Here is an 11,545-nt window from a genome sequence, read left to right on the forward strand (position 1 = left end):
AAAGATGGAGTATTACTCATATTTACAAATTATTGCTTGCTTGTTTTAAGAAATTGTGTGCTATAGTAAAGCTCAATTGGTTTTGCTTATAGTGTTCTCATTGTTGGAGTGACAATGGTAGTAGGAGAATGATGTAGTATCAAATGTTATACTGTTTCATTCGGTTTCCAATAGTGCTGATCTTGGTCTGCTCAAAGACCATGTCTTTTATAAAGAATGGAGAAAGCATAGTTTAATTTGTAGAATTAGAGAGAGCATAGTTTAATTTGTAGAATTAGAGAGAGCATAGTTTAATATGTAGAATGTTCGTTTGATGCTTTTCTCAAGGCATAATTTGTTGAGTATTTTTCTCAAGGGTTAGGGTGTATTCCAGCGTTGCTTGCATTGCCTCATTATTTAACCTTCTTGTTAATTTGTCAAGTTTGCAGCTTTGATGACGTATATCACTAGCACAATAACGAAAGTGCCTTACTTAGGACTACACTAAAAAGTAGATGTCTCTGCCTCTCAACGCTGGCGTTCTGTGAATTCCTACCATACCATATTAATTTTCATTCTCTACTGCTGTCTCTTTATGCAATATATCTGAGTTTTTATCTTTCCGTATTATTATTATAGATTTTAATATTTTTCTCTCTTTTATTTCAGTCTTAGAAATAAGGATTTTGTTCGATTTAAAAATACTAAAATTGTTTATTTTTCTCTATGGTGTTGATTTTTAGTTCGAAATTTCTTTTGTAAATAATACCTTCAGGAAAAAGTGATCAGTCAATTCTGGGGACAGATGGATGAGGTCTCATCCACACTGTACTAGCTTAATAGACTATAGGCCTAATATATGAATACATCGGACGTTCACCGATATGCAATACATTATTTTAAGATGGGCCTTTCTACTCTTCTAATTAAAATCTCTCCCATCTCGCTCTTTAACTACTCCATGGATGATCTTTGTCTTTTGTTTGTTTCTTTGATGCTAACGATCAGACTGAATCATGGACTGATTTTGTTAACATGTGTTTATTAAAAACCAACCAGCACCTTAGATTCATCCTTAAATCTTACTGATCAGCATTCTTTCCTGGGGTTTTTTTCTTTTCAATTTTTGGTAGGCTTCTTTATTGGGTGGTTTTGAAATGACTCAATCAGGATTCCCTTTCACCACCACACTGATATTTTACTGATCATAAGAATAATGCTGTGTTGGTTTGGAATGTTGCTCTTAGATATGTCGCTTATTTTTTTCATGTATATTTGGGGATCTTCTACCATGGGACATGATATTCATTTGAATATTTAGTTTTGTAAACAAGTCAAGTCTATTGCGATGTTGACATAACTCATTGTTTTTTAAGTATGATTTTGTTTTTCTATCTTGAACAAAAGGGGCTACTTTCATAAGTCTACTTAATGTGTCCCAACCCCCTCCAAATCCTTACTTTTCACCAAAAATGTTTCTATAATGACACTCATGCAGGGTAAAATTGTATGTGCCCTATTAAGACCTTGTAAGAGGGGTGTTCATTAAGTCTTTTCCCTGACGATGAAGGAATTATGCATGTGGAGCAATGGTGAAATCGGAATATTGATGTGAACCTGAGAGCACTTTTAGTGAACATAGATTTTGAATATGATTTTTTAAAATAAATAAAGCGGAAAGATTATTTCTTTTTGATCAAATTTCTTTATTTGTAAGGAAAGTCACCAGTGACAATTTTTGGCCAGTCAAATGTTTATCTTGCTAAATGCTCTTTTTATGAAAATTTAAAATGTTGGAGAAGTAAATCTAAAGTAAACTGTTTAAATTGTCCATTCTTGACCACCCATGAGAAGGGCATCCAACCATCGTTATTACGTCGAAAGTGTGGGTCTAGTGAAGAACCTGTGTTTGTGGATTGATCATTAACTGTCAAACAGTTGGCAATTGCAATAAAAATGAGCATGGACGCTATAGAAACGATCTTGCACGACTATTTTCACATGTTCAGAAAGTGTGCAAGGTGGCTTCCTTGGCTTTTGACACTAGATCAACAGCTACGAAAGAGTTGACTGTTGCACAGAGGACAGAAGATACCCAGTTTGTTATACTGAGTTGTAAAAATGGATGATACCAGAGTTCATCATTTTGTTTTCTAATAAAAATTCTCTTCGATACATTTATTGAAGACTCCTTCATCCCTATTGCCAAAGTAGGCAAAGGTGCAAACTTTAAGTTGGATGGAATTATGTTGTCCTGCTTTGGGACAGTGAGAGTGTCATCATGACAGATTACTTATAAATGGCCAAACTGTCACTTTACCTCCTACAAAGAGATGAGAAGCCGTTCTGTGTCGGATGTGACACAGATTTTACCGTTAGACACATCTTAACCGAATGTCTAGACTTTGGAGAGATCCGAAGGAAATATTATAAATGCAAGAAATTGCAAGACATTTTTTCCGTCGTTGGTCCCAGCAGAATGTTGAATTTTATGAAGGCCATTGGCCTTTATGGCAAATTGTTTAGTGAAATCGTACTATTTAAAATTTTTATTGTTGTTTTAAACTGAAAATATATTTACTCCGAATTTTAATATTTTAGCATTTTAAAGTCTAATAGTTAACCAACCGTGCAGTGAACTTTTGCGAATGTAAACAACTTGTGTTTCGCGCGCTCATATGACCTTATGCAGTTGCGAGTGCCGTAAAACCCTATACTACTACTAAACTGTCACTTGGGGACTTCAGTTCTGTGCTGTTGATGAAACTACCATCTACTTTGGCTGATAAAAGATGAAGGAAGCTGCTGTAAAAGTGAATTATGTTGCTGCATGAAAATCTTCCAGCACACAGAGCTGTGGAGGCAACTCAGAAAGCAGTGCAGTGTGGCTACAAAATTACTAAATTCTCCCACATCCACCTCATAGTCACCCAATATAGCACCATCTGACATTTTTTCCCCCCAAATTATCTGAACAAAAAATTCTCAAAGGCTGTAGGCCTCCTGCAGTGGAGGGATGGTCTGAGTCCCATTGGAAGTCCTATTTTGCTCAAGGGTATTTGAAGGTCAAACAAAGATGGAACAAGAATGTCAATTTGCGGAGTGATTACGTAAAAAAGTTGTGAATGTCAAATTTCAACCTTCCAGTTTGCTTCTGTCATAGGCAGGGTAAAGACTTTGAATGCCCTCGTATTTTGAGTAGTATAGTGATGGCTTCAGTGCTTTTCTTGGTTATATTATTATTACATCAGCCATGAAACTAGCACCCATACATTCTTTGTTTCACAAAAAATATTGGATACTTGTTTCAAATTTCTTTCACTCTTTTGCCCGCATTCACAATACAGTAGTGTGTCCTTTTTATTTATTTTTTTCAGCTCTCGTATTGTACCTATGTCTGACATAGTAGAGTTACACTTTCTGCTGCATTCGTGCGTTATACTCATTTTATGCAACCCTGTATATCAAAATGTCATATCCTTTCTTGTCCTTTTCTTTACTTTAACATAAAAAACAAAAAAAAACCTACATTTATTCACATATAATCCTCTTATGATTCAGACATGCAAAATATCGATAGCTCTTTCTTCAATATGTGCTTTGTTCGAAGTATTATAGGCTTTAAAAATTTGGCTTGTTGATATCTATATATTATGAGATTGTGTTGTAATTTTTTTCTCCATGGAACGTAGGCTTTATTTAATTATTGAACATTTGTTGTTCTGTGGGAAAGGTTTTCAGGGAATGAATGTAACCTGCTGCTTCACTGTGACATGTGAAGTGCTTTTTGAACTTCTAAAGCTGAGGTTTTGAGTTATATATGCATCAGCTTTTACTGCCCATAAAGTGTCTTGTTTAAATACGTTAACTGGTTGCGTTTTCAATGCTACATCAAAACCAATGATTTGAAGGCATGGAGAACAAGGATTTTTCCTTGTTGGCATGTTTTACATTGGCATCTATGCTGTTCAAAGTAGATCCACTCCTAAGAAGAGTATGTAGTGCTCTGCCCAGAAAAAAAAGCCCATAGAAGTGCTGGACACTGGTGAGGTACTCTTGAAACTTGTTTGGATACATGGAAGTTGAGGTTCAAACCTGTTAAGAAATTATAATTATTTTCATCGTCCTACCTGGAATGCTTTCTTTACTCTTATACTAATATGTATAGTCCATATGTCATGGCTGTCTTGTGTTCAGGCTTACCTTTTACATATGTCGTGTATATGGCAATAGAAGTTCTGAGTGGGGACAATGTGTTGAAGAAATAAGCAGATGAGGGATGGGGGGATGGGAGAGTCTGTGGCGGTAAAGAACTTGACTTTGTGATTTAATAATTAATTATGTAAGACAGATGGTCAAATACCTTGCTCCAGATATGCGTTATGAAAAAGAAAGTTCTGGTTATGCCAATGAATTTTAGTGTGTAAAGCGCATAGAGCTTTCTGTCAAGCGAGAATATGCGCTATACAAATGCTATTTATTACTATTGATGAATTTTACGATCTTTTCCAAGCATGTTGTTGTTGGTGTTGTGGAACTTTTTAGATTATAATCTTCCTGTGGATGTTCCTCCACTAAAGGTGAGCTGTTTGTCCGTGTTGTTGCAGGAATTTTTAGCTGCTGAAATCAAGGATGGGAAGGTGCGCTTCAGCTGGGAATCTGGTAAAGGCTTGGGCTCCGTGTCCCATGGTCGGTCTCTGGAGCCGCAGAAGTGGTACAAAGTGGTGGCCAAGAGGTAGGTGGTTTTCTTCTGTTATGTTTGAATTTAAACCCTCTCAGCACTGATCCGTTGAAATTATGAAACTCCATTAAATTTTACTTCTCTCTATTACTGTTGAGTTTTTAAAAATGTTTTCCTCTCTATCCATAAAATGTGGAGTGTCAGTTATGTACTAACAACTTTCTGGGCGTTTCTTCTCCTTTTCTTTGGACGTCACTCTTTAGTAACACCTCTACTCTTCGGCACAATTGTATTACCTAATTGTGTTGCAAGTGCCGTAAAACTCATTTACAACTTTGCGGTCACTTGGCGCATCGGTGAAAATTATCTGTTTCGGTCACCTGCGAGAAGTCTGTTGCAGTCGCTCTCCTGGCTGGGTGACCAAATGGGGTATTTTATACTGCTGGCTGTGTGACTGCAAAGTGTTAAAAATCTAGAACTACAACTTTTTCATCCCAAATACAGAGGTTAGGCAACGGTAAAACTCTGAATAAAACTAGAACTACAGCTGTTTCAGCCCAAATACAAAGGCTAGGCAACTGCAAAACTCTTAGTAAAACTAGATCTGCAATTGTTTTGTCCCATATTCAGAGTGGGCTCCATTGGTCAGCTCAAGGTGTGGAGCCTGGAGGAGAGCACAGAGAAGAGGACCAACGAGGAAGTGGCCAGTGCTGGGGCAGGCTGCTCCCTGCTCAACCTCAATGAGGATTCCTCCGTCTTCTTGGCTGGCACCAGCAACCTTCATCCGGTGAGCTGTACATCATTTTTTTTAGCTGAAATTTTTGTTTTAGTGTTCATGTGTGGGCAGTGGCTTTGGTAAACCTGATAGAATGGGCCCAGCCTTTTGTAGAGACACAGTCCGCAACCATAAGATACTGACTTGGTATTAAACTGGAATCCCTGTCATGTTTTGCCTTTCTTTATTTCATTTGTTGTTGTTTTTTTAAATTGTAATAACAAAGCGTAAAAAAATTGACAGTATGTCTACACATTGAAAAAAAATTTGGTTTTAGCAGAATCATAGCGATATTGCCCAAAAATGTCTGAGAAAGCAATTCCCCATTTTTTATATGGAAAAATATGTGGTAAAGCCTAATACAGTCTCAAAATCTCTTGAGTTGAAGTAAACACTATCCTTGTAGTTGTGGTTCTATTATAGTAATTAATAAAGAACTTTATCTCTGTGTTGGCAGATCCCAGCTGGAATTACTCGGGAAAACTTTGTGGGCTGCCTTGGAGAAGTGTCCATCGACAACAGTAAGCTGGGAGTCTACAACTTCAAAACAAATGAGCCTGAACATTGCACAGCTTGCAAACAGATGTAAGTGGGATTGTTTTTAGATTCACTTTTCTACAACTTGTTACAAGCAGTGCTATTTATAAGCATGCTTTGATTTTAAAGAGTCTGGAGGAGAGTAGGCCCCTACCTCTTATTTTTTCTTCATCGCAATGTGCATAAAATGAAGTTTTTCAAGTATACAAATGTTTCACTTTGCTACTTCTTTTCAGACCATTATAAGCAACCAACTTGGTCCCACATGCTCATATGACCTAGCAAATGGGAGTGAAGTAAAACTTTTACCAAACAGAAACTGATAAATGACTTCCTATTATTGCATCAGTAGTCAGAAATACTAAAATTGTGGCTTTTTTCTTTACTTCAGTTGTCAAAAGTACTAAAATTACGACTTTCTCTCTGTATCTTGTCTGTACCAGACCGCTGGTGGAGCTTGGCGATGGCAAGACCTATGTTTTCAATGGGCGAGGGTTTGCCCGCTTTGAGGTCCTTGGAGGCTACTCATCTTCTCGCACCAAAGTGGAGTTGGAGTTCAAAACTTTCTGGGAGAACTCCACCATCTTTTTTGTGGGCAATGAGGAACTGGTAAAGTTGTGATATTTTTCTTTTGACAAACTTTTTAAAACATCACAGGTTATGATGTTCTGCTTTGAGCTGCCACTGGGACACAATGAATTTAGGGCATTTGACATCGGTAGTCTAGTGGTTAGGCTACTAGATTCGTAATCGCGAGGTTACAAGTTCGGGGTTGGAGCCACAGGCCCGATGTTGTGTCCTTGGGAAAGGCACTTTACTCAAATTTTCCTCACTTCATCCGGAAATGGGTTCCCGGCCATAGACAACGAAAGATCTTGTTCGGTATGTTAGTGTTCTAGTGCTTATAAATGGCAGCTTGAACTGTATACTTTCCAGGAAGTTGAGATTATTTCAGAATGCTGTCAGTCTTCTGAGGCAGGCTAATAATATAGATTGTAAAGCTTGCTGTTGAGCGTGAATCTGCGCTATACAAATGCTATCTATTATTATTATGTATTGGAATAGTGTCTCTTACAAAGTTATCTATTCCCATTTTTTTTCTAAGACAGTAGTGTTTTGCTACCTATCACAGGATTGCTTGTTGAAAATGAGACCGGTTGAATAAAATTCGTTTTGAAATGATGATCTACTCAGGAATATTATTTGGATATAGTAAGAGTTCAAGCACAACAGATGTCAAACATATTTAATATTATCAGGGTCAGAGTACAGTGAATTAAAAATAAAAAATCTTTGAAGCCTTATAATCTTATGGTCTTGAATTATGTTATCTACTAGGGTGACTTCTGTTCCATTGAGCTGGTCAACGGCCGAGTGCAGGTCAAGTTCAACATGGGTGGCAACAGCAAAGGTTCTGGAATCACAGCCAACACATACAACAGTAACCAGTGGACCAAAGTCACGTTTGATCGGAAAAAATTGCAGGGTAAATCTCTTAGTGGCGTCAGCTTTTCTTCGGTTTTTTTCCTTCTATTTTTGTATATGATTACCCTCACTTGAACAACTAATTTTCTTTAGAACAGGGTGATGGGTACCTTTAGATCTCACCTGTCAGTGCATCCCCAAACTAAGTGGAATATGTTGCGGCAGAAAATGGAGACGTTTGATAAAATGTTTTCCTTACTTTGGAATCAAACTTGTTGTTTGATTGTAGTGTGATGAGCCCCACAATGTTTGCCATAGAGTTGTTTAATAGAGTAAAAACACCAATGTTGGAATAGCAGTGAATAAACCATTATTGTTCAGGAGGCAGCAAATGTCTTCATTACCTACAAGTGAGTAGTTGCATCCAGAAATTTGCCCTCTCGTAAGTGATTGTTCATCAATAAGCATTTATGCGCTCATTATCTATAGCATTTGTAATATACCCTGAATTTGGTTGCCCCAAACAGATGTAGAACAGAAAAATACCAGAAACAGCTTTGTGAAAACTTGATTTGGGGTCTTGACTGTTGGCACAAAAACCCCCCCAGGAATTTTTCATGTGAGGCTTGGAGGCAGCTTGGAGAAGGGACAAAATCTTCTTTCAAAATGTTGTCGTTTAGCTGGGTTTTTAATGGAGTCCTTCACTTGCAGTGTGTCCTGTTATACTTAAAGTTGTCCTATTTTGAATGTAGCTGGATAACTTATGCCTTGTGTTGCTAAAGGAAGGTGGGTGGTTGGCGGGCACTCCTTCTTTCCAGTAAAACATCTATTGTCTTTATCTCTCCTCCTATTCCTGTATGTTACTCTCTGGTAACACCTCTAATCTTCGGCACTTATACGACCTATTTGTGTTGCAAGTGACATAAAACACTTCTAAAACTAATCAAACTAAACCTTAAAGGAAGCTTCTCATTTTTAAGAGAATGTTGGCCTTCAGTGAGTTTAATCATATATTTTTGTTCCCTCGTTACGGCTGTGCTCCGATCCAACGTTGTGTCCTTGGGAAAGGCACTTTATACAAATTTCCCATTTGGCTTGGTCCTTTCAAAAATGGACATTTAACTCGGAGGCGACGCCTCTTAAATAATCTAACTGTGTTGTTAGGGGTGGTAAATATTGAAATTTCACCATTTTTGTTTTTTCAGCTGTGCTCATTGTGAACTCAGAGAAGATCCCGATGTCAGCCTCAGGCCCCAACAGTGGTCTGGACCTGCAGGGAGCCCCTATGTACTACGGTGGCCTGCCCACCACATTCTCCTTGAGCAAGTTCCAAGGCTTGTATGTACCTTTCTGTAGAAGTGTCCAGATTTTATTGATGTTTTTTCCTTACTGCCCCCTTGAATATTTTTTTGATGTCTGAATACTACGAAAAGGATCTTGTTTTGGTTCTCTAAGTAGACGCATTCACACATTTGTGCTCACCTGCAGACACCCACAGACACCTTGTCTACCCGTGTATGCCTATACAATGGCACTGTCCACACCCACGCACATACACTTATCAACTCATTGATGTGGGTGGTTGGCGGGGGCTCTAGTGTGGTTTGCTCCTTCCTTCCTATAAAACATCTATCATGCTGATCTCTCCTCCGTCTTTTTTGTGTTTGTTACTCTCTTCTGACACCTCTAATCTTTGGCACTTCTCTGACCTTATTGTGTTGAAAGTGCCGTAAAATTCATACTAAAACCAAACTAAAGACACAGGCACTTATGCATGCTCACTAAGTGTACAAGGATATTGTATGCCTGTGGTGCGAGTCCATATCCTGAGCAGCTGTAAGACCCTTAGGATGAAAGGGCATAACAGTTGAATCTGAAGAAAAAAGTATCTTTTATAGTGTTCAGAATACAGTAGTAGCCTGTCACACAAGAGTGGTCTGTTTTAATTCTCTAATTGTAAACTCTTTTTTCTTTTCTTTTTGTTTTTTTCAGAACTCAGACCAGATTCTTCTATGGCTGCATGAAGGGTCTGACATTTGGCTCCTTACCCCCAGAGGATGATACAAGTGTTTTTGTCAATGTGCAGACCAGCTCAGGCTGTCGGGAGAATGTAAGTAGCTTTACAAATATAAGTTTAAAAACAGTATAGATAAGGAGTCACTAGTGTTACTGTTTTTGCTCTTGTTGTTGTTTCAAAGGTCATACTAGTGCAGATTACAGACCTGGGATTTTAGACAGACCAGGGGGTATTTGTCTTGGGCTTCATGTACGTGATGTTTTTGTGCTATTTTGGAGGCAGTAGGATAAGCTGTGACATTCTGGCACTGTTCAGGAGTCTCTCTGTTTATTTGATAAGAAAACTGTTGCCACTAGCAGTGAGAAATGAGATGAATATTTGACTGCATGAAGCTTTTCTACTGAAATGTTTTTAGAATTGAAGGCTTTATTTCCTGTTTGTGAGTCACACCCCCTGTGTGTTTATTACAAGGAATATTGGATAGAAACTGAAGTGGTAACTGAGAATATCAGCAGAAGGCAGACTCATTTCGCTGACTTCATTTCTGATGAAAAGTTAATGTTGCTCTTTTGAATGGGTGAACTTGTTCCATTCATAGGTCTTTTAAAGTTTAAGTTTGTATGTTTTTTCACAAACAGTTTGTTATTACTTTGTTTCCTTTTTTAATGCTGTTTTTCTCAGTGTCAGTATTTTCCTGTTTAATAGTGTATTCTCAGCAATCTAAATGTATCAGTACAGGATATGTGTGGATATTTGAAAAAAAAATGTTTTGCAAAATTAGCACCTACTTTAGTTTTGTCCTACATTCCATAAATCAACTATATTCTATTTTGTTATTTCCCAGGGCATCCACACTGTTGGCTTTAGAGGAGATGGCTATCTGACTCTTAAAAGCGAGTACATTGGATTCAACAAACAGAAAAATGATATCTCTTTGACTTTTGTCACAAAAGAGAAGGATGCTGTGATTCTTATTGCCAGAGACATTCCAGGAGAGGTATGAAACACCCCTCCCCCCCCCCCCCTTTATTTTAGGGAACATACCCCCCTTTATATTTGTCGAAATAGTGAATTTTTCTAACTTTGTTCAGTATTACCTTTGAGACAATTCAGCTTTCTGTAGATAGGAACAGACAGAAGGAAAAAAAGAAGTTGTTGAAAATATATTTCCTATCTAACCCATATTTGCCATCTTCAGAGAACATGGACTGAAGGCCAGTATAGCCCTAGCACTGTTGTCTGATGTGATGGAACAAATCCTTACTAATTTCAGAGCTAATTTGACAGTGGGTTTTTCTTTCTTCTTCATTAGTTTTTCTACAAAATTTGCCAAGGTATTTAATTGTAAGTTTTTCAACTGCCAGTGCATAGTTTACCTGTATAATCTTTTTTTTAAAATACGAAATTGTAGTGTCTGTGGCTTCTTAGGTTTTTAGTTTTACCCCTAATTGTTCATGATGATCAGAATTACTTCAGTTCTGGGTATGGTCCAATTGAATTCCCTGGCAGGCAGCCATAAAAGCCGAATCTTTAACTTTGGAATGACAAAGGTTTCTTGTGACAAATGTTTTACATAAATACAGAAGTCCACTGAAACTGAAAGAGAGGTTGTGCAAATAGGAAAGAAAAATTTGGGATTTTATTTACTTTCAGTTTACCACTGTTTTCTGACTGTCTGTGTTTGTCTTAAGCGGACTCCACTGTACATACTTTTAATATATTAATAAAGAGGTTTTGTCGCTTTTACTAAGCCTGTGAGAGTGAACTGAGGCTGTTTTAGGTAGGCTACCTATTAGCAGAGTGATGGAGATGATTCAATAAAACTATTCTATTTCATAGGAATTAAACTTGGGTCTTCTGTATTTGGCTGTGACTCTGCTGTCAGGGCATTCTGCTCTCACAAAGTAAATGTGAGGCATCATGGTGAAATCAGGCAGTCGTCAAAATAATTAAACTGAAGAAATTGACATTTTTCTGCCCGCTAGGCAATTTTTATCTTAGCAAATGAACAAGCTTTAGGATAATATCAATAATTCCATATACCCAAGAAGTGGTGAGCACCTGATTCCTCTGCGTTGTGGCACAAATATTATTATTTAGTTTGTTAAGTAATCAAGACAGCTCTTCAAAT

The 11,545-nt window shown here is 37.6% G+C and overlaps 1 protein-coding gene across 1 annotated transcript in view; it reads left to right on the forward strand.

The window, feature by feature from the left end:
• Positions 1–11,545, forward strand: part of LOC101862601 (laminin subunit alpha-1) — a 199,808-nt gene that overhangs the window by 176,931 nt on the left and 11,332 nt on the right. Inside the window, exons 50-57 of the mRNA XM_035971361.1 lie at positions 4,587–4,714; positions 5,291–5,447; positions 5,893–6,020; positions 6,416–6,581; positions 7,311–7,458; positions 8,603–8,735; positions 9,390–9,507; positions 10,259–10,411. Coding sequence (XP_035827254.1) covers positions 4,587–4,714; positions 5,291–5,447; positions 5,893–6,020; positions 6,416–6,581; positions 7,311–7,458; positions 8,603–8,735; positions 9,390–9,507; positions 10,259–10,411 — 1,131 coding nt within the window. The remainder of the gene's footprint in view (positions 1–4,586; positions 4,715–5,290; positions 5,448–5,892; positions 6,021–6,415; positions 6,582–7,310; positions 7,459–8,602; positions 8,736–9,389; positions 9,508–10,258; positions 10,412–11,545) is intronic.

This window comes from Aplysia californica, unplaced genomic scaffold (genome assembly GCF_000002075.1).
Source record: "Aplysia californica isolate F4 #8 unplaced genomic scaffold, AplCal3.0 scaffold00423, whole genome shotgun sequence".
NCBI classification, from domain to species: domain Eukaryota; kingdom Metazoa; phylum Mollusca; class Gastropoda; order Aplysiida; family Aplysiidae; genus Aplysia; species Aplysia californica.